Below are 22,310 nucleotides of genomic sequence, written 5' to 3' on the forward strand. Positions count from 1 at the left end.
ACCTGGGTGACTCAGCCCTGCTACAGCCCAGATTTGGCACCCTGAGACTTCTGGCTTTTCCTAAAACTAAAACTACCTTTGAAAAGGAAGAGATTTCAGATTGTCAATGAGATTCAGGTAAATATGATGGAGTAGCTGATGGTGATTGGGAGAACCCTGTGAGGTCCCAAGGTGCCTACTTTGAAGGGGACTGAGGAGTCATTGTCCTGTGTACAATGTTTCTTGTATCTTGTATCTTGTTCAGTAAATGTCTCTATTTTTCATATTACATAGATATTTTCTGGACAGACCTCGTGAGTCAACAACATTGCATTTACCATTTCTGGATCTGTTTCTTATCTGCAAAATAAATAAATGGTCTTGACCTGGACTGTCCAATATGGTAACCAGTAACTATATGTAGCTATTTATATTTTATTTTAACTAATTAAAGTTAAAAATATAAAGTCAGTTTTTCAATTGCATAAGCCACATTTCAAAACGTTCAATATGTGAGTAAATAATTAATAAGCCACATGTGAATACCGGCTACCTTATTGGATATTTACATCATTGCAGAAAGTTCTATTGGATAGTGCCGGTCTAGAATACTTTTAACTTTCTACCAGAGTATTTCAGGAAGCATTCTTCTACTTGCTACAAATTTGATAGGTAGAGTGAGCCTTCTCCTCACTGTTGTTTCCCAAATGCTTCTACTCCATCCTCCAGTATAATCCTTGCTCCTTTGACACACCTGCTTCCTGCTGTCACTCACCAGCACTCAATCTTTCCTCCTTGTAGCTAAAGCCTTGGTACTTGGTTTAATCTCCTTTTACTATAACTCTGGCCTAATTCATGCAGGGGAGCATCTCATGAAATTTGGATCCTTAACCACCTTGTCTTCATTTAATTTTCCCCTACTCCACTCCAGGCATCAACTTATATACCTGAAACCTTCTCTCCTGGAACACTACACAATTCTGAAATACTAAATTCAAGCATCCCAGTTTCTGTCCACAGACTCCTACTCATCCAGCTCTCACACTCATTAACTCCTACTATACTTGCCCTACATTTTCTTATCCCTGTGGTTCTTACTTCTTCCATTATTAAGTAGCTTCCATTTTACCATTCTCATGCCAATATCTTAAAGTCTTCCTGTATTTCCAGTTTAGAACATTTCCAGTCTACACACAACCCCAAACTATTTAGAATGTTAGGGAAAAATCTAATAAAGGCAGACCTTGGCACTACTAATAATAATTCATGGTTTTCAACGTAATCAGGTTCTCAGTGATACTCTAGTATACTTCTAGGCAGCTCTCCCATTTTCCAAATGGCTAATTTAAATCTTGCCTTTTCTCCTCAAGTGTGCAAAACAATAGGGCCTGTCATTTCACAAAGCAAAAATAAGTAATCAAAAGGATTTGCCTTCAAATTTCCACTATCAAATCCATACACTCACTTGTATCTATACCTATCCTTTCCTACTTTCCTCTCATCCAATCTGAAACAATCCTTCTACCTGGTTATGAATTCTTAGACTTGACTCTACTGATTAACCCCTCTGTTCTGAATCATCACTATATCTTTTAAAAATGTATTTATTTTAATTGTTGTTCAAGTACAGTTTTCTGTCTTTTACTCCCATCCCAGTCGACCTCCCACAGTGCTCCCCACCTCCCTCCCATTTCCACTCCTCTTAGTTTTTGTCCATGTGTCCTCTATAATTGTTCCTATAAACCCTTCCCCTTTTCCCCTGAAATTCCTTCCATTCTCCTTTCTGGTCACTGTAAGCCTGTTCTCTGTTTCAGTTTATTTGGTTATATTTGAATCATCACTATATCTTGTCTGTTTACTTGACCCCCTTAGTTCAATCAATATGATTAAATGTACGAAAGAAAAAATATGAATGACCAACTACCTATGATAAAGTACTGGAGTACATGTCTGAATGCTAATTAAATTGATTTGCTGTTTAGTAGTATAGTTATTTTGTGTAAGCATAAAAATAAATTTTGGTATATTCATACAGTAGAATACTAACACATAAAAATGAATAAATTAATTAAATGGAACTATAAAATATGAATATCACAGATACTATATTGGTCTAAAGGAAAATACTAAAGAGTATAATTCCATTTACATGAAGTTAAAGAACTAGCATAACTAATTTATCACATAGAAGCCAGAATGGTGATCGCCCCTGGGGTTTAGTGATTGGGAATGGACACGAGTGAACTTCCTAGGGTGCAGGAAATTTTATGCATCTTTATTTAGGTGACAGTTATTGTGAGTGTACACTTATGTTAAAAAGTCATAGAATCTAAACTTAATGTTAGTGCACATTTCATTTTATTTTTATTCTTTTTAAATCCTCAACTGAGAATATGTTACCTGATTTTAGAGAGAAAGGGAGAGGCAGAGAATGAGAGAGAGAAAAAAAAATATCTATATGAGAGAGAAACATCGATCCATTGCCTCGTACACACCCAGACGGGGAACAACCCACAACTTAGGTATATGCCCTGACCAGGAACTGAACCCACAACCTTTTGCTGTATGGAATGACACTCCATCCAACTGAGCCAACTGGCAGGGCAGTTAGTGCATTCTATACTGTATGTATGTTATTTCTCAATTAAATACTACAAGTCTTCCATTTTGTAGTTCTTTTGTATATCTTACAGCTTCTAAGGTAATATACAACATACAAGCACTGAAGTATTTAATGTTTTCAAAAAGAAATGCAGTCCTTTTTTCCCACTAAAATATTAATTTAAAATTCTGAAGAAACCACAGGTTTGAGGTTATTTTACAACTTATTACCTATTACATTATTGCTATGCCTTCCTGCTAACACGGTAATTTTAATACAATATACTTTTAGTCTATAGAAATTAAGCAAAGGATTTACTACAGCATAGTTTTCATTGAAAAGATAATTTATAAACTTATGCAACTTATTTCATCCTTTATTTCAAATATACAATCCTAGATGATTAGTTGTTGAACATACAACATTCCTTAAACATGTCTACATTTGCTTTGTTTTGCTTTTTAAAATTGTAGTAAAAAATATATACCATATAATTTTCCATATTAACCATTTTAAAATTTACAATTCAGTAATGTTAGTTATATTCATCTTGGGCACCTGTATTGTTTTTAATTGTGATGATTTTACCTTTTTATTATCATCCAATACTGTGTTCATGCTTTCTATCCACAAAGTGTCAATGGGACCATCAAACACAACCCATTTCCGGTCAGGTGTTTCTGATAAGGCAAATTCTCTAAAAGTGTTAGCCACAACACCATCAGTCCACTGAGGAGTAAAAAGGAAGAGTTAGAAAGCTTCTTGTATAAAACTACAAAGTGATGATATGAAAACATTTCAATTTTTTAAATTTAATGTGCATTATTAATAAGAGTTGAGAATGTTTACACTACAGATTACCTCATGAGACACTGGATCAAATTGTCCAAAAAGTTGGCCCATAGTAATGGATTTGGGGTTTACAGTCTTGTAAATGACCTTTTCTTCCTCTCCACAGCCACGTTCATTCATAAGAGTTAGAGTATCAGCCAACATATGCAGAACTTTTGTCTTAGCAGCAAAAGGCTCTCCTACTAACATAAAACTATCAAGGAAAAAAGTAATTACATAATAAGATTATAAAAATAATAGTAAACTAAATTATTTGCCTATGTAGTGGTATATAAAATTTTACCCTATGATAATTCTACATAATTTTTGAAATAATATGAATTTTTATTAGATATGAGGAAAATACATTTAACTTCTGAATTGGTTGATCTCTAAATCAAATCCTGTATATTAATCCCATTATCTATAAGAGAATATAATTTTAAAAATCTCTAAGTAAAAATGAAAACTTAGCAATTGTATACTGTTGGATTTTTTTAAATGACTGGGCCCTTCTAAGGAGAGAAGAAGGATTCTCTTTCCTCAAAACTTCACTTACTATAGTAATTATTAGTTGGCCAAATACTTGTGAATCTCCTTTCTCCTGCTCATAGTGGGATTCCTCCCTTTCTATAGAAATAATAGGTGACTAATCAGTAATAATTGGAAATGATGGGTACTACTTCCTAGCCTGGAATAGATAATTGCCACAGAGGGACCTTACAGAGCTCTTTCCCCTCTAGCATAGCTATCATCTACGATGTTGAGATGGTGGCTGCTACGACAGCCTAGGACCCTGAGTCATTATGATGAGGAGAGCCTCCCTGCCAATCAAGGATGGACACACCATGAATGAAAAATAAACCTTTGTTTTTTAAGTCACTAAGATTTGGGTGCTGATTGTTTCTACAGAATACCCTAGCCCATCCTAGAAGGGGAAAGTATTCTTGCCATAATAAAAAAGACTATAAATGTGGCACCAGCTTAGAGGCTCAGCCATGAGTGGCAAATGAACTGTTATCAGAGGCTAAAAGATTGGCAATTAATGTTATGCAATCATGAAACATTTGGCAAATTTATCCCTTGAGGTGGACTCAAAGATAGATAGTACAACTAATAAAATTGTAATTTTAGGAGAAAAGGATAGTAAACAGAATATTATTAGTATATAATGGTGGTTGATGGCTGCATTTAACAAGGAACTCTAAGAAAGAAACAAGCCCAGAAAAAAAAATAGGCAGTTTTCAAGCAAGAATAAAAGAGAACAGAGAGTTCAGAAATTCAGGAAACCTGCAGAAATGAAAGTGGCCATTTTTTTCTTGTCTCCAAATGAAAAGAGATAAATTGAGAAAATCTTTGAACGACAAGGTCTGCTCAGGCTGGCATCAAGGATCAAATCAAGGGAAGGGCCATTGCATTACCTTATTAAAACCTATGAAAACTTAATATGGTTCCCAGTAATCACTTCAGGAGGATAAAATAGCTCAGAGAAAACAAATTAAGAGTGTGGTCCTCTGAATGAAGCCTGGTAGGTTCAAGGATACTACAATGCAGTTCAGAAAGGTATAACTTAATTAGGACTGTAATTGTGGCTGCTGGCACATAGAGCTGCCTGGAATCCAAGAAATAAAAACCTTATCATTTTTTAGAGCATTTACTGACAAAAATTGTAAGTCTAGGCTAAAACACATGTGAGTGTTCAAAATTTAAAAATTGGAAATAAAGAACAAACTGAAAGTGACCAGAGGGGTGGGGGGAGGGAGCAGACCAAGGAAAACAAATAGAGGACTCATGGGCATGGACAGTGCTGGTGATGGACTGTGGGAGTAGGGGAGAAAGCAATGGGGGAAAAGGCAGGACAACTATAGCTGAACAACAAGGAAAAAAAGAAAAATAAAATTTCTAAATTTTCTAAAGTAAAAAAGTATGGGTACTGGATGCATAAGGGTTGATGGTACTTGTATTCCCTCTATTTTTGGATAAGTTTGAAAAATTACTTAACACAATGGCTTTTTTTTTCTTTTTAAAATCCTGCCTTTAAAACAACCATGACCTTTGAGACCTCAGCTTTCTATAGGCAGGAAACAAGCTGAAAACATTTCCCAATCCAAAAGCATTTTCTCCACTGTCCACTTCACATGTGACCAGGAAAGAAAATGGAGGTGAAAAGATCTCTTGGAAGGTTGAACCAAGGTCCACAGAGAATAGTTAACTGGAAAGCCCCTCCCAGAAAGAATCAAGCAAAAGTGAACCTGGTTTTAGGAGGTTTTATTGTATGTTGATACAATTGGTAAGGAGGATCTCTAAAGAAAATAAATGTATATGAAATTATGAATATAAAATGTCCACAGCTACTTTAATGGCACCCTATATAATAAATTATGACTCTTTGGAGGGGCCCCACAAATGAGAGGTCCTGAAGCTTAAACTCTATTAGTTTCACTCAATCTCTCTAAAATTGAGGCCCTCACATGCCTTGCTGAGTTTCAAAATTGTTACTGATCAGTATTGGCTGTGTCTCCCATTCTTCAATTTCTGAATGGGAGTGTTTGCCCCAGTAATCCTGTTCTAGTAATAGTAAACCCACTACTATAAACTGTGTGAAGGGCAGATAACTTGTCTTTCCAGTTGGTAGGTCAAGAAGAACAACTTCCAAATTTGATGCAGAAACTATCATGCATCACCTAGATAGATATCTTGAACTTTGAGTCTGATTCATTGATTGACTGGAATGCTGTCTCCTTGGAAGGGAAGAGTGTATTTTACATACATGAAGGAAAGTGAATAATGTATTTGATGACCAAAAGGGCAAATTTTGTTGGTCACTAGTGCTACATCACGGAATGAATATTCTTTATCAATCTTTGCTGAATATGCAGCATGAGGGAAAAAATAAACCCTTGTTTTTAAGTCACTGGGATAAGGACTCAGGGATAGGGGTGGTTGGTTCCTCCTTAGTCATCTACATACAAAATTTGCTCAGTCCTTTGACACACAAATTTAGTTGTTTTAATAGTTTAATATTAAAATAATATCTAACACTGGTAGACAGTGTTAATCCATACTCTTACCCATGTCTAACAATCATCATTTCATATGTCTGAATCATTTTTTCTAGAAAGAACTTCACAGGCTGAAGATTGTGTACTCTGCAGGCTTCATGAGCACATTCCAAAAATTCCTAAAATAAAATAAAAATGAAATGCATGTCTATAAAATGGTTATTATAAATCATGTCATACATATCTTATAAATGTAGATGTTTCATTCAGAAATAAGAAAACTGCATCTTCTTATACTGATAAATTATTTATTAAAGCTTTATTTTTTAATTTAAAAAAGAAATAGAATTAAAATACTTTTAAACCCTTAGTATTCCCCATTATAAGTTATTAAAGATCATAGCTCCATAGCATTGGATGTATGCTATGTAAAATAATTCCTCTTAATAATGTTTTTCAGAATTTTACTTTTGGTTAGGATATACAATAGAAAAACACGCCAAACAACTTTTTATACTGTACAAACTAGAAATAAATAGAGAGACTAAATGAAAGTCACAATCATTTTAAAGATGCAGGAGCACTTTAAATACACATAAGTCTAAAGGAACTACATTTCAAAAAAGGATGAACCTTTCATAAGTGAATACAAATCAATACCTAATTTTCCTCCTGGAAGCAGTTTTTTTGTTTGTTTGTTTGTTTGCAGGGGGAGTTTATATAACTTATTGCAGTTAGCACACAGTTTAAAAATTCACCAACACACCAATAGTACAAAACTAAACAACATTGTAAGTTATCCCCCCCATCAGGAAAAGGGAGCATTTTTCAGGTGTGAACATAGATGGCACTGGAACGGGCCCGCTATGGGCATGTGGACTTTGCTGAAGTAAGGAGAAATGAACAGGATATTAATGGTCATGTGGGCTTGGGTGACAGAGTTGAATCTAGAGGATCCTCAAATGTATAAAGCTTCTTCTCCCCAGTGCATATACTTTTGCTGCATAAAGTATACAGAGAGAGATTTCCTTAGGCTTACAATGTTTATATCTTAAAATACTGTTAGAGGGAGGGCCCTATAATACAGGACAATTCTCACCCTAAAGACATTTGAAACTAGAGATAAACTAAAGCTCAATAGTTCTGCACCAAAATTCTGGCTTAGGTCAATTCCTGATTGAATTGATGAGGAGCTCTATAGCTATCTGACAAAGAAAAAGAAATGCATATTAGTTTTCTGCAGGAAAATTATACCATTTGGTTCTCTACAATTATTTTATATACAATTTTAACATAAAATCACAATTTACAAGTCATAAGAAATAGCTGATGATCAAGGGAAAAAACAGTAAATAAAACAAACTCACAGACCAACCATATCTCATAATTAGCTGACAAGAACATTAAAATCACTTTTACAGATGTATAAAAGAAAATACATAGTATGACAGAAAAATGAATGAAAAGATAAACAATTTAAGCAAAGAAATGGGATCTCTAATAAAATGAACTTTTCAAACTAAAATGAAAACCATAAAATACCATTATATACCACATAACAATGTTTTGGTCAACAACAAACTCTGTATATGACCATGGTCTCATAAAATTATAATTAAAAATTACAAAATGAAAAATTCTCATCACTTAGTAACATGGTAGCTTTCATAACATCACAGAACAATGCATTACTCATGGATTTGTGGTAATGCTGTTATAAACAAACCTACTGTGCATCAGTCATGAAAAAATATAGCACACATAATTATGGTACATAATATAATACATAATACTTGATAATAATAATAAATGATTATGTAGCTGGTCTATATGTTTACTTTTACTATACTTTTTATCATTATTTTAGAATTTACTCTTTCTAAGTTTGTTGTAAACAGTATGGCCTGTTATAGCCACATGTCTTGACTGAATTATTTTCTCTTGGCTTGATTTAATCTCATGGTTTTTTTAGTCAATTTAGTGTAGCTTAAGTGTACAGTATTTTTAGTCTACAGCATTGTACTCTAATGTTCGAGGCCTTCACATTCACTCATCACTCTCACTGACTCACCCAGAGCAACTTTCAGTCCTACAAGCTTCACTCATAGTAAGCAGCCTATACAGGTATACCATTTTTTAATATCATATTTTTTCTGTACTTTTTCTGTGTTAAGTATACAAATTCTTACCCTTGTGGTACAACTGCCTAAAGTATTCAGTACAGTAATATGCTGTAAGATTGTAGCCTAAGGGCAACAGTCTATACCATGTAGCCTAGGTGGGTGGTAGGCTATACCATCTAGATTTGTATAAGTACACTCTATGATGTTCTCACAATGATAAAATTGCCTAACAATGCCATTCTCAGAATATAGCTCCATCATTAAACACAGCATGACTGTATGAAAAATTATAATTCATTGGAATCAGCAGGTTGGATAAACTCAAAAAAAGATCATCAATCTTAAAGATAGGAAAATAAGAAGGATCTAAATTAAAGCACAAATTATAGAAACATGAGACATGTTAAAAAAGCATGAGACATGTGAGAAAATATAAAATAATCTAGCAAACAGGTAATTGGAGTCCCTAAAGGAAAAGTAGGAGAAAATAGGGCAGAAAAAATAATTTAAGAGATAATTACTGAGAATTTTCTGAAGACATCAACCCACAGATTTAAGAAGTGCAGCAAATCCCAAACAGGGTTTTTTCCAACAGACAACACTAAGCACATAGTTAAGCAAGGAAAGAGAGAAAATACTTAAAACAACTAGAGAAAAAAAACACGCTATGGTCAGGGAAGCATAAATCAGAAGAATTCCTGACTTCTAGCATAATAATGAAAGCCAGAAGTTAGCGGAATGACATCTTTAAAATGATGGGGGTGTATATGTGGGCAGACTGCTGCCAATCTATAACTATAACTATATATATATAATATATATATATATTATATATATATAGTGAAAATATTCTTTAAGAACTAAGGCTAAATAAAGACATTTCCAAACAAAGAAAAGCTGAAAGAATTTGTTGCCAGAAGACCCATGTGCACATAAGATATACTGAAAGAAGTTCTTTACATTAAAAGGAAAAGATCCCAGATGAAAGTACATACCTGCTGAGGGAATACAGGACACTATAAAAAAGCAAATGTAAGTGACTTTTTTTCAAACACTAATAACTAAAGTATAAAATAATTCTGGAGTTTATAATGTATGTAGAAGTAAAACATATAGCAATGATAGTACAATGGGCAGGTGTAAGTAGACAATGAAATTATCCCATTTAAAGTTCTTATATTGTTTCTGAAATGGTGGAATACAAACTTAAGGTAAATTATAATAAGTCAAGAATGTATATTATAATCTGTGCAGTGACCACTGAGGTAAAACTACAAAAGCCAACAGAGAAGATAAATGGAACAATAAACATTACTTGAAACTTGAAGTCAGTAAAGGAAAAACAAAGAAATATAGTATATATTAAAAAGCAAGATGGTATAGTTAATAGTATTTTTCTTTTTCTATAGCTGTAGCTCCCCTAGCTGCCTGCTCAGCTGCAGGCAGAAGGAGTTGCTCAGCAGCACACCTCCCAGCACTGACTCCCTAGTTACCAATAGCCTTTTTTTTAGTGCGTTAGGAAAAGACTTTAATCACAGATTTTTACCAGGAACTTTGAAAGGCAGAAAGCAATTGCCATATAACATCATAAAACATTCCAATTTGTTCTATTTTTCTTTATAGTAGCAACAAAAATACAATACAATTTTAAAAACTCTACCATTACAAGAATCTTTCACAATAAAGATAGGTTGCTTCAATAAAATACGGACAACAATAAGGGGGGTGGAAATGGCGGAGGGAGGTGGGGAGGACTGGGGTGGTGGAAAGGGGTCGGGGGAAAGGCAGAAAACTGTACTTGAAAACCAATAAAAAAAAAGAACCATCATAACAAATACAATAAAAGCATCATTGCCTCACTTTCTATGTCTATACTTGAATTTATTCCTTCTACTTTAGGTAAAAATTCAAATGGGCATTATATTTATAAGCCTATTTATTCTCACAGAGTATCAAAATTTCTAATATCCCTCTTATGAACTGTTATGCTCTCAGTAATTAGAGGTATGACAGTCAACTTCATTAAACTAATGAATTTTGAGTTTATCATATACAACCTAACCTTCCCAGTCTCAGTAGCTTAAGTCTAAGAATGATATGATGTATGTGTGCACAAACTATTGTGAATTCTCCTACCTAACAGAACTACCAATAGTTTATTATGGCATATGATGAAAGCAGTTAATTCAGTTCCAGGTTATATAAAACTGCATTTCTTGAATTTGGCTAAAAACTAAGGATTATGGATTTCAAAACAGTTCTTTAAACTTGTTTACATGCTTCAGGTGTTTTGGAATGTGCCTTCTTGAACTTCCTTCACCACAGAGTACTATGATACAGACCACCTACTTGCTGTTTCTTATTGCATATATCACTGCCTTCCCTTTCTGGCATGAGAATGTTTACTCAGTTTAGTGTCTTGTATTTACATACTATACCAACAGGAATGGTAATACAACTGTCTTGAAAATTAATCTGTCCACTGCTTTGTAACAAAAAGCATATCAGAAATCTGTAGGTCCCAGGTAATGAAACACTTCCAAACACCCAGTTTTACCATCGAAGTCCTAGTACTATTTTTCAAACTGGAATCTATGGACCCATGGATCTATTGCTATATTCATGAGACTACAAGAGCTCTCCAAGAGAATTGTATTTTAATTAAAAAAATCATATTAGCATATCCTGAATCATCTTGATACACACCTGTGGTATATATGGTGTGTATATATACCACAAATATATATATGGTCTTTTACAAGCTCCCCACCCCCTACAAAGCAGCACAGAACTCCTACAACTCTTGGAATTTCTTGAGTGATAGGAGTGTCTTTTGTAATTTGTAATAAGTACTCTCCCATCACCCCTGACTTTATGCTGTGAGATTACTTAGGATAAGGATCCTAGATAGCCTCAAGATGCAGCTAATCACCAGAAAGACCCATTGATTAGAGGGCTGGAACTTTCAGTTCCACTTACCAACCAACCTTTGGGGGAAGAGAGGGAAAAGATGATTGAACTCTATAAAAACTCAGCATTGAGATTCAGGGAGCTTCTGGTTTGGTGAACACATCAAGTTGCAGGGAGGGTGATACACCCTTAGGGAGTGGAAGCTCCACTGCTGCCAACCCCCGTACCTTGCCTAATACAATTTGTATCCTTTGTAATGAACCAGTAAACATAAGTAAACTGTGTTCTTGAGTTTTGTGACCTATTCTAACAATTGATCACACTTAAGGGGGAGGTGTCATGGAAACCCCTAAAGTACAGGTGGCTTAGAACTTGAGACAGTTGTCAAAAGTAAGGGGCAGTTTTGTACAACTGAGCCCTCATCTGTAGGGTCTGACACTAATTCCAGGTACTGTCAGAAATGAATTGTTGAACAACCAGGTTGTGTCACAGAATCGGAGAATTGATGGTTGGTTGTGAAAAATACTCTAGAATCACCTGTATCCAATACTATCATAGGATATACATTAGTTTTTGAGTTTGGAGAGTATCATGCAGAGTGAAATAAGTCAGGCAGTGAAAGACAAATATCATATGATCTCACCTATAAGTGGAACCTAATCAACAAAACAAACAAGTGAGCAAAATAGAACCAGAGACTTGGAAATAAAGAACAAATGGACAGTGACGAGAGGGAAGGAGCAAAGGGGACAATGGAGGAAAGAAGGTGAAGGGTCAAGTCAAAGAACATGTATACAGAACCCATGGACAAAGACAAGGGGGTGGGGGAGGACTGAATGTGGAAGATGGGAGGTGGGGTGTGGGTATGGCAGGGGAGAGTAATAGGGGGGAAATGGGGACAACTGTAATTGACTAACAATTAAAGATTTTTTTAAAAAAAAGAGGCAAACAGATTTCTAGCCAAGATGGAGGCATAGGTAGACACACTGTGCCTCCTCACACAATCCAAAGAAGGACAACAACAAATTTAAAAACAAAAAAAAAATAGCCAGAACTGACAGAAATATCAAACTGTATGGAAGTCCAACAACCAAGGAGTTAAAAAAGAAACATTCATCCACACTGGTAGGGGGGAAGCTGGGTGGAGAGGACTCATGGCAAAGTAGCAGCTGGTGGATCAGGCAAGGCAGCAGCTGGCAGACTGGGCAGTCCCACATTTGTGTGTGGATAACTGGGAGGAGCAACTGGGGAATGAGACAGACTGTACAACCCAGGGTACCAGCTCAGGGAAATAAAGCCTCAAAGCCTCTGACTGAAAATACCTGTGGGGGTTGAGTCAGTGGGAGAAACTCCCAGCCTCACAGGAGGGTCCATTGGAGAGACCCACAGGATCCTAGATTGTACACAAATGCACCCAACCAGGAATCAGCACCAGAAGGGCCCAATTTGATTGTGAGTAGTGGGGGAAGTGACTGAAAACCAGCAGAGAGTAGAGCAAGCAACACTGTTCCCTCTTGGACCCCTCCCTCACATACAGTGTCACAACACAGCAATGTGGGTTGCCCCGCTCTGGTGAACACCCAAGGTTCCACCCCTTACTACATAGCAGGAGCACCAAGACAAAAAAAAATGGCCCAAGTGAAAGAACAGATTAAACCTCCAGAAAAAATACAACTAAGCAATGAAGAGATAACCAACCTATCAGACGCACAGTTCAAAACACTGGTAATGAGGATGTTAACAGAACTGGTTGAATATAGTCAAAAATAAGAGGAAAAAAATGAATGCTATAAAAAGTGAAATAAAGGAAAATGAACAGAGAACCAACAGTGAAGGGAAGGAAACTGGGACTCAATGGTTTGGAGCAGAAGAAAGAAAGACACATTTTACCAGAACAGAAAGAAGAAACAAGAATTCAAAAAAATGAGGAGAGGCTTAGGAACCTCAAGGACAACTTTAAACGTTACAACATCCAAATCATAAGGGGCCAAAAGGAAAAGAGGAAGACCAAGAAATGGAAAATTTATTTGAAAAAGTAATAAAGGAGAATCTGGCAAAGGAAATAGACTTTCAGGAAGCCTAGGAAGCTTAGAGAGTCCCAAAGAAGCTGGAACCAAGGGAGCATACACCAAAGCACATCATAATTATATTATCCTAGGTTAAAGATAAAGAGAGAATCTTAAAAGCAGCAAGAGAAAAAGAGACAGTTACCTAAAAGGAATTCCCATAAGACTCTCAGCTGATTTCTCAAAAGAAACCTTACAGGCAAGAATGGGCTGGAAAGAAGTATTCCAAGTCATGAGAGGCAAGGTCCTACAGCCAATATTACTCTATCCAGCAAAGCTATCATTTAGAATAGAAGGGCAGATAGAATGCTTCCTAGATAAGGTCAAGTTAAAGGAGTTCATCATCACCAAACCCTTATTATATGAAACATTAAAGGCACTTATCTAAGAAGAAGATAAAAATACGAACAGTGAAATGACAACAAACTCACAGCTATTAACAACCAAACCTAAAAAAGACAAAAACAAAAAGAAACTAAGCAAACAACTAGAACAGGAACAGAATCACAAGAATGGAGACCACATGGAGGGAGTGGGAAGGGGGATGATTGATGCGGAAAAGGTACAGAGAATAAATGGCAGCTAGAAAATAGACTGGAGGAGGTTAAGAATAGTACAAGAAATGTAGACACTAAAGAACTTATATGTTCTTTATATGTTCTTATATATTCATGACCCATGGACATGAACTAGAGGGGAGAAATGCAGGAAGGGGTGTGCAGGGTGGAGGGGAATAAAGGGGGGGATGAGACAACTGTTATAGCATAATCAATAAAATATACACTAAAAAAGGAGGCAAACAAGTAAATGATGCCTTTAAGCCAAGTGACCACTTAATAATATAAAAGCTTAAACAAACAAAAAATATTGTACATTAATATCAATAAAGAGAAGAAGTGAAAGAATTGAATCATCATATAGCATAAGGTAGGTTATGCATGCTGAACTCAAAAGAATCTTCACTGTACATTTTACCACAGAAAGTGCCATAATGTCACAGCTTAATTTTAGACACATATCACCCATCTCATTAAATTGAGATTGTTTTGTTTGTAATTAATTTTAAATTATATTTTTACTTTATATTATATAACAGCTATAAACACCAGGCACTTATATATATATGTATGTGTGTATATATGCATACGTGTGTGTGTGTGTGTATATATATATATATATATACCGCATATAATGTCTATAATTTAAATGGAATTGAAAATGCATATGGTTTTTTCCTTAAAAATATGTAGCACATTACTTAAATTCAAGAAACAAATCCTTAACTACAAGATGTTTCATCACTTTCAGTTTACTGTCTTTTTTAGTGGCTGAAGCATACAGCAGTATTATGGTATACATAGTAGTAGTCATTATAAATCACAAGATAGAAAATAAAATATATATTCTTACAACAAGCATTATTTTTGACCTGAGCTTTGTAACCTTGGTATTATATAACAGAAAGTACTAAAATATATGTATTTTCATATTAAAGTGACCAAAATAACGGTTTATCCTCCAAATACAATAATTTCACTCATTTAATAAAACTTTATAAATTCTGGAGTCATCAGATAAATTTATTTGCAGAATAAGTCATTCTCAAAGGTTTACTTACATTATAGTCAGCTTCAGGAAGTTTAATACCAGGAAATAAGTCACTAGTTATTCCGTTAAATAAGGGTATGTCATGTGATAAAAACTTTGGTTCATTTACATCTTTAATTGATCGAAGAAGCTAAAATCATCCAAAAAGTGTAATATTAAGTTAGTTGCCAGTATTTGCCTTCTCCTCCCCATGCCCCACATCAAAGTTTGTTTTACATTGTTCCATGGAATCTTCATACAAAAAAGCCAACACCGCTTACCGGGCCAAAAGGTCTTTACTTTCATATAAAGTAAAATGAATAACATAACCTCTAAACTATCATTTCAACACCATATAAAAAGGCTCAAGGCAAGAACTCCCTATTTTGCCTATTTATAGTTCCTGATCAACTTCACCAAAAAAATTATCTTGCTACTCCATTGCTACTCAGGCTTTCTTTCACAATGTATGTACTTAATACTTACAAGTATATCTTCATTTTCATTTGGAAATTTTAGTTTAAGGTTTCCAGCAGCCACTAGGACTGCTTTTACTGCTCGCATTCCATAGTCATAATGAAATTGTGATGAGAGCTGCTCTGAACAAAGCCTGTAGGTCATTACTATCTTCACGGACAGGGGTTTTGCATTCAAAAATCCGTAGGAGTAGAGGGAGATTTCTGCTATGAGGGCATAGTTTGGAACCATCATAGCTACTGTTCTAAAAAGAACCTGAAGTATATAATAAAGAAATATATTATTTACATTAAGTCATTTTTAATGCTGAGCCTAAGCACCCAAAGATAGTGTGTTGATATTCAAGTGCATTCCCCCAATGCAGCATCTTTTCATTAATTCCATAATTTTTCAGTAGCATGTTAATAGTTTTATGTACTTTAATATTTTTTTAATTTTTAAAAGATTTTATTTATTTACCTTTAGAGGGAAAGGGAAGGAGAGAAGGAGAGAAATATCAATGTATGGTTGCCTCTCATGAGTCCCCTGGTAGGAACTGGCCTGCAACCCAGGCATGTGCCCTGACTGGGAATCGAACTGCAATCGTGTGGTTCGCAGGCCCTCTCTCAATCCACTGAGCTACACCAGCCAGGACTAATATTTTTTAGATATCTGAAAGTTTTGGGAAGTTTAACATACAGAAAATGGAAAAGGGATATTACAAACACATGTGAGAAAACACCATTTTGAGTGAATTACTCTGTTACTTTTGATGAACAAATTTACACTCATAAAAATACTACCTTAAGATTATCTGGCAATTCAGAACGTCCTGCATAGCCAGGATTCATGGTGATAGCTACAAAACAGTTTGGATTGAGTTTAAGTTCTGTCCCTTCAAAAATAAATATTTCCAGCTTCTGTTGAATGGCTCTCTGGATGCAAAGAATCTGTTGAGCCACCACCGACAGCACTTCCAACTCAATTCGATTAAATTCATCAAAGCAAGCCCAAGCACCAGAAGAAGCCAATCCTTTAAAAAACTAAGGACAATAAAAAGGGAGAAGATTTTTCTTAGGAAAATACATAGCTTGTTAAAACAGATATTTAATCTTTTAAGTCAAGGTTGAAAGTTAAGCTTATTAAAAGTCCCAAGGATATAAAGAATGCCTTCACACCTAAAACCAAGGTTCAAGTAATGCTTAAATCACATTTAAATAATGTTTAAATATGAGTTTGCTTCAGTTCATCCAGTCAGACCTAGATGTAAGTCTGTAACATTTAAAATGTAACTTTACCTTTCCCATTGCTAGATAATCTAGCCCATCTGAGCAGTTGAACACCACACACTGTACAGCAAGAGCTTTCGCCAAGTCCTTAGTGGTTTCTGTTTTTCCTGTGCCTGCTGGCCCTTCTGGAGCACCTCCAAGGTTTAAATAGAAAGCACCTATCTGAAAAGAAAAATTTATCTGAAAAGAAATCCATGCGTAACTGAAAGAAAAAATTTACACAATCACTTGCAAAGCAGATTGATTTTTAGTTGTAACATTAGAGAGTCAGTAATACAATTGTATTGTTCAGTTAATTTTAGCACACAATTTTTCTAGCTGCACAAAGAAAAATCAGTTTAAAAGTTTTTAAAAAGTGAAAATATATCAAAATCTCCTTATCTTTTAACACTTTATATGTACTCCATTTGCCTTTAAAAACAAAGAGAATCTAGCCTTGAGGTGTAAAAATTTGGTGAGAAAGTTTTAATTAGAAGTGGTTGTGGCCCTGGCTGGTGTAGCTCAGTGGATTGAGAGAGGGCCTGCGAACCACACGATCCCAGTTTGATTCCCAGTCAGGGAACATGCCTGGGTCGCAGGCCAGTTCCCACCAGGGGACTCACGAGAGGCAACCATACATTGATATTTCTCTCCTTCTCTCCTTCCCTTCCCCTCTAAAGATAAATAAACAAAATCTTTTTTAAAAAGAAGTGGTTGTGGAGATAATTCAAGTGCAATAATGACAATCTCTTGAATAGCCTCAAAGAGAGGCTAGAAAGTGAGTGTTATGAATGGGTACCTATCAGTTGAAAGAGAAACAAATGACCTATTATATAATTTTTGTCTATGAGTCACCCTGGCTGTGGATCCTGACAGTCTTGCTACGTTCTCTATTTTCTCCATTCCCATAACCCTGTTCTATACTTCTCTTACCAGTAGTATTGCTTTCTATTTTGCATTGCAGTTAATTATATACATTTTCCTCTCTCAATTAGTCTTTAAGTTCAGTAAGCACATAGCACTATCTGAACACTTTTTGGGTCCCCACAATGACTAGAACAGTCACTGAACATTTTTAGAAGCATGTAAGTTAAAGTTAACTCTCTAACTATGGAGTTTGCTTCACAAAAATCAGCATTACAGGACTTCCGCCAAGATGGAGGCATAGGTGGAAACAAAGTGCCTTCTCCCACAACCAAGTTTGAATACAACAAAGGTTTAGTAAACAAAGACGCAGCCAGAGAACAGAAAATTGAACTATATGGAAGTCCGACAACAACAAACCATTCAAACACACTGGTAAGAGGGGAAGAGCCAGCAGCGGAGCAGGGTTGGGCAGGAAAGATTCCCCCGACCCCAGGCACCCAGGCAGCCGGGGTAGCATCGGGCAGACCCAGTGAGAGCGTGGGGCGGCAGGCTGACCTCGGTCACACATTTGCGTGCAGATAAACCATCAGAGGAGTGAGCAGTGAGACGGACCGCGCAGGCCCCAGAGGGAGAACCCAGTGAGGGCACAAGCTGGCGGGCTGACCGTGGTCACACACTCGCGAGCAATGGGACAGACCGTGCAGGCCCCGGCGGTGAGAGGCAGCAGAGAAGACCGCCATTGCTCCCCTTTGACCCCACCCCCACATACAGAGTCACAACCCAGCAACTAAGTTGCCCCACCCTAGTGAACACCTAGGGCTCTGCTCCTCATATGTAACAGGCACGAAGAGTCCAAAATATGGCTCAAGAAGAACTCACAGCTCCAGAGTTGATAACTCTAAGCAAAAAAGAAACAGCGAACCTCTCAGGTGCACAGTTCAAAATACTGGTGATTAGGATGTTCACAGGACTGGTTGATTTTAGTCACAAATTAGAGGAACATATGAAGGCTAAACTAATTGAAATGAAGGGAAATGCACAGGAAACCAACAGTGATGGAAAGGAAACTGGGACTCAAATCAAGGGAGTGGACCAGAAGGAACAAAGAAATGACCAAAAAGAAAAAAGCGAAGTTACAAGAATTCAAAAAAAAATGAGGAGAGGCTTAGGACCTCCAGGACATCTTTAAACGTCCAACTTATAGGGGTACCAGAAGGGGAAGAGAAACAGCCACCAGTGGAAAACTTATTTGAACAAATAATAAAGGAGAACTTCCCCAGTCTGGCAAAGGAAATAGACTTCCAGGAAATCAAGGAAGCTCAGAGAGTCCCAAAGAGTTGGACCCAAGAAGGAACACACCAAGGCACATCATAATTACATTAGCCAAGATGAAAATGAAGGACTTCTAGAATCCTAGAAGCAGCAAGAATTAAGGGGACAGTCACCTACAAAGGAGTGCCCATCAGACTGTCAGCTGATTTCTCAAAAGAGACCTTACAGGCAAGAAGGGGCTGGAAAGAAGTATTCCAAGTCATGAAATCCAAAGACCTACATCCAAGACTGCTCTATCCAGCAAAGCTTTCATTTAGAATGGAAGGGCAGATAAAGTGCTTCTCAGATAAGATCAAATTCAAGGAGTTCATCATCACCAAGCCCTTATTATATGAAATGTTAAAGGGACTTATCTAAGAAAAAGAAGATAAAAAATATGAACAGTGAAAGGACAGCAAACTCACAGTTATTAACAACCACACCTAAAACAAAAGCAAACTAAGAGGACACCTAAAACAGGAGTGGAACCATAGAAATGAAGAACACATGGAGGGTTAGCAACAGGGGAGTGGGAGGAGGAGAAGGGGGGAGAAAGTACAGAAAATAAGTAGTATAGACGATAGGTAGAAAATAGGTAGGGGGAGGGCAAGAATAGTAGGGGAAATACAGAATCTAAAGAATTTGAGACACGTGGTCATAAACTAAAGGAGGGGAATGATGGGGGAGGCGGTGTGCAGGGTGGAGGGGAATAAAGGGGGGGAATAGAACTACTCTAATGGTATAATCAATAAAATATATATTTTTTAAATCAGTATTACAGCTTGTGAAACTTAACACCTTTTAGGAAAAATAAGGTTAAGGGACACAAGGTTGTACACATGGGGAGGCAGAGGGTATATAAGGACTCATACTTTCTACTTAATTTTGCTGAGAACCTAAAAGTGCTCTTTCAAAAGTCTACTTTTGAAATAAATAAAAATACATCAATGAAAATCACATTTTTACCTTTCTGAAACAAAACAACAGACATCTAAATAAAGGTAATATCAATAAATATTTTATCCACTTTAAATTTATGGTAAAAGCTCCACTGTTAATATTCATTAATTTGACTCTTAGAAACCTTTCCCTTTATAATTTCAAGAAAATGCTTACAAATGTTCTTTTTCTTGCAACTGTATTAGAAGACTTTTTTGGTTTTCCAATTTTCTGTTGTATACAAGTGTTTAATGTGCTTTTGATTTTACAACTTGAAGTTGTTACTCTCCCAGAATTCCACTGCAAATAATTGATACCATTTTCCAAAGCTCTTGTTTTCTTTTTAAATCTCCAGTATATTCCTTTTTCTAATACCCCAATAGGAGCAATGGATGTTTTTCAAACATTAGAATCCAAACATACTTATATTCTACAAAACCACCCAGAATTAAATATTCATTACTATAATTTTACATAAAGGAAATTTGGAATTAGAAAGGAATACCTGTATTCAATTATCACTGATAAGAGAATAAAATGAGGATAGCCACATTAAATTTGGAAAAGAAAATACAGTACCACACCAAAAAGTAATTTTTAATGTGTAAATTAAAAGAATTGAAATGCTTACCAATGTTCTGTAGCACCTGTCAGTTAGAGGAGTAATGACAAGTCGAGGTGAGTTGCCAAGATATTCATAAGCATATTTTACATTGCAATTAATGATACGAACTCGGGCATTCTCATATTCCCAATAATATCGAAGCTGAGCAAGCCACTGGAAATCTGTATCATGCGAGACACCTAAAAAGAATAAAATAAAACAAAACACATAACCCTGGAATGTAAATAATTTGAATAATATGTATTTTATCATTTTATATAATAGAAAATATTAAAACAATTATGTTTTTCAATTTGTAGAAAAGATCATATAAAATAAATTATACTGGAAGAGAAACATATGTAGTCTAAGTTTTTGTGTCTAGAAGCTATTGTTATTTTATCTTTAAAATTAAAGAAAAAAGTTACATACCCATATCAATCATGTCCATGACCACATCTCTAGCATGGACATCAATAGTAACCAAAGCCCCCAGAGTAGTCCTGGTCTGCTTCGAAAGTTTTCCTCTTACCAGCCCTACAATATCATTTAGCTGATTCTGAAGTTCCTTATAGTAATTCCTTAATTCCTACAAAATTAAAAAGTAGTTAAAGTAATGTCATATAGTACCTAAAATATATATTTTATACAGTTACTCTTATACAAAATAATTCTGACTTCATAATATATCCCAATATAGAAACTAATTATAGGGTGGAGTGATTTTTTCTAAGCCTAGTACAAAATATAATAAGTTTTCAAATATAAAATTTTAATGCTATATGCAGAAATTTGAGGGAGGGCTGGCTTGGCAAAGAACAGATAAGCTAACTAAGAAACATAGTATCTAGAAAAAATATTATTTAAAATCAAATAATGCTTTACCTTTGTCCCACCACTTATAACTTCCTGTGTCTCAGAAGTCCAGAACATTTGAGAAACACAAAGAACAACTTGGCCAGGCCACTCTCGAACCCAGTCTCTTCTTGCAGAGTCTGGATAAGCCTGAATAATTAAAAAGCATTTCTAACTTTAAAAGATTACTACAGGAAAAAATGCTAAATGCCTAACAATAGAGAAGTGCAATATTTGGTATATCATAGCCTAGAATATCATATAGTCAAGAAAATTTTTATATGGCTATTTAAAATACCTGAAAATTTATTTATAAATTATGATGATATTTTTACAACATTTATATATTTTATATGCCTTTGCTGTGGGGAGTTGTCAAGTTTTCTAAATAAAATATATAATACTTCTTTCATATAAAATATAAGAGCTTTATTAAACTGTAAAAAATAAATCAGTCTAATAAAATACATATATTGCCCTGGCTGGTGTGGCTCAGTGGATTTAGTGCCGGCCTAAGAATCAAAAAGTCACCGGCTCAATTCCCACACAGGGCACATGCCTGGGTTGTGGGCCAGGTTCCCAGCAGTGGGTGTGTAGAGGCAACCACACATTGAAGTTTCTCTCCCTCTCTTTCTCCCTCTCTTCCCTCTCTCTAAAAATAAATTTTAAAAATCTTTTAAAAATATGTATATTGATGCCAAGATTTCATCGAAAAGGAGACTGACTATACAATTTAGTAGACAACTGGAGTCGTAGTTAGAACCCTTGTATTACTAATCCATAGCAATTCTAAAAATTTGTATGGCCACAGCATATAATTAGAATAATCATATATTTGTTCAATTATAATTGAACAATCTGTGCTTTTGAGTTCAAAGTATACTTTCATGTATTTCTAACACTTTTATGT

The 22,310-nt window shown here is 35.5% G+C and overlaps 1 protein-coding gene across 1 annotated transcript in view; it reads right to left on the minus strand.

Moving 5' to 3' along the window:
* DNAH12 (dynein axonemal heavy chain 12) overlaps positions 1-22,310 on the minus strand; it is a 234,256-nt gene that overhangs the window by 124,635 nt on the left and 87,311 nt on the right. Inside the window, exons 23-32 of the mRNA XM_037040727.1 lie at positions 21,431-21,550; positions 20,978-21,134; positions 20,573-20,745; positions 16,855-17,007; positions 16,360-16,599; positions 15,587-15,832; positions 15,132-15,251; positions 6,484-6,593; positions 3,443-3,626; positions 3,170-3,310 (exon numbers count right to left, since the gene is read on the minus strand). Coding sequence (XP_036896622.1) covers positions 3,170-3,310; positions 3,443-3,626; positions 6,484-6,593; positions 15,132-15,251; positions 15,587-15,832; positions 16,360-16,599; positions 16,855-17,007; positions 20,573-20,745; positions 20,978-21,134; positions 21,431-21,550 — 1,644 coding nt within the window. The remainder of the gene's footprint in view (positions 1-3,169; positions 3,311-3,442; positions 3,627-6,483; positions 6,594-15,131; positions 15,252-15,586; positions 15,833-16,359; positions 16,600-16,854; positions 17,008-20,572; positions 20,746-20,977; positions 21,135-21,430; positions 21,551-22,310) is intronic.

This window comes from Sturnira hondurensis, unplaced genomic scaffold, assembly GCF_014824575.4.
Source record: "Sturnira hondurensis isolate 20B ecotype Veracruz unplaced genomic scaffold, ASM1482457v3 Scaffold0002840, whole genome shotgun sequence".
Classification (NCBI taxonomy): Eukaryota; Metazoa; Chordata; class Mammalia; order Chiroptera; family Phyllostomidae; genus Sturnira; species Sturnira hondurensis.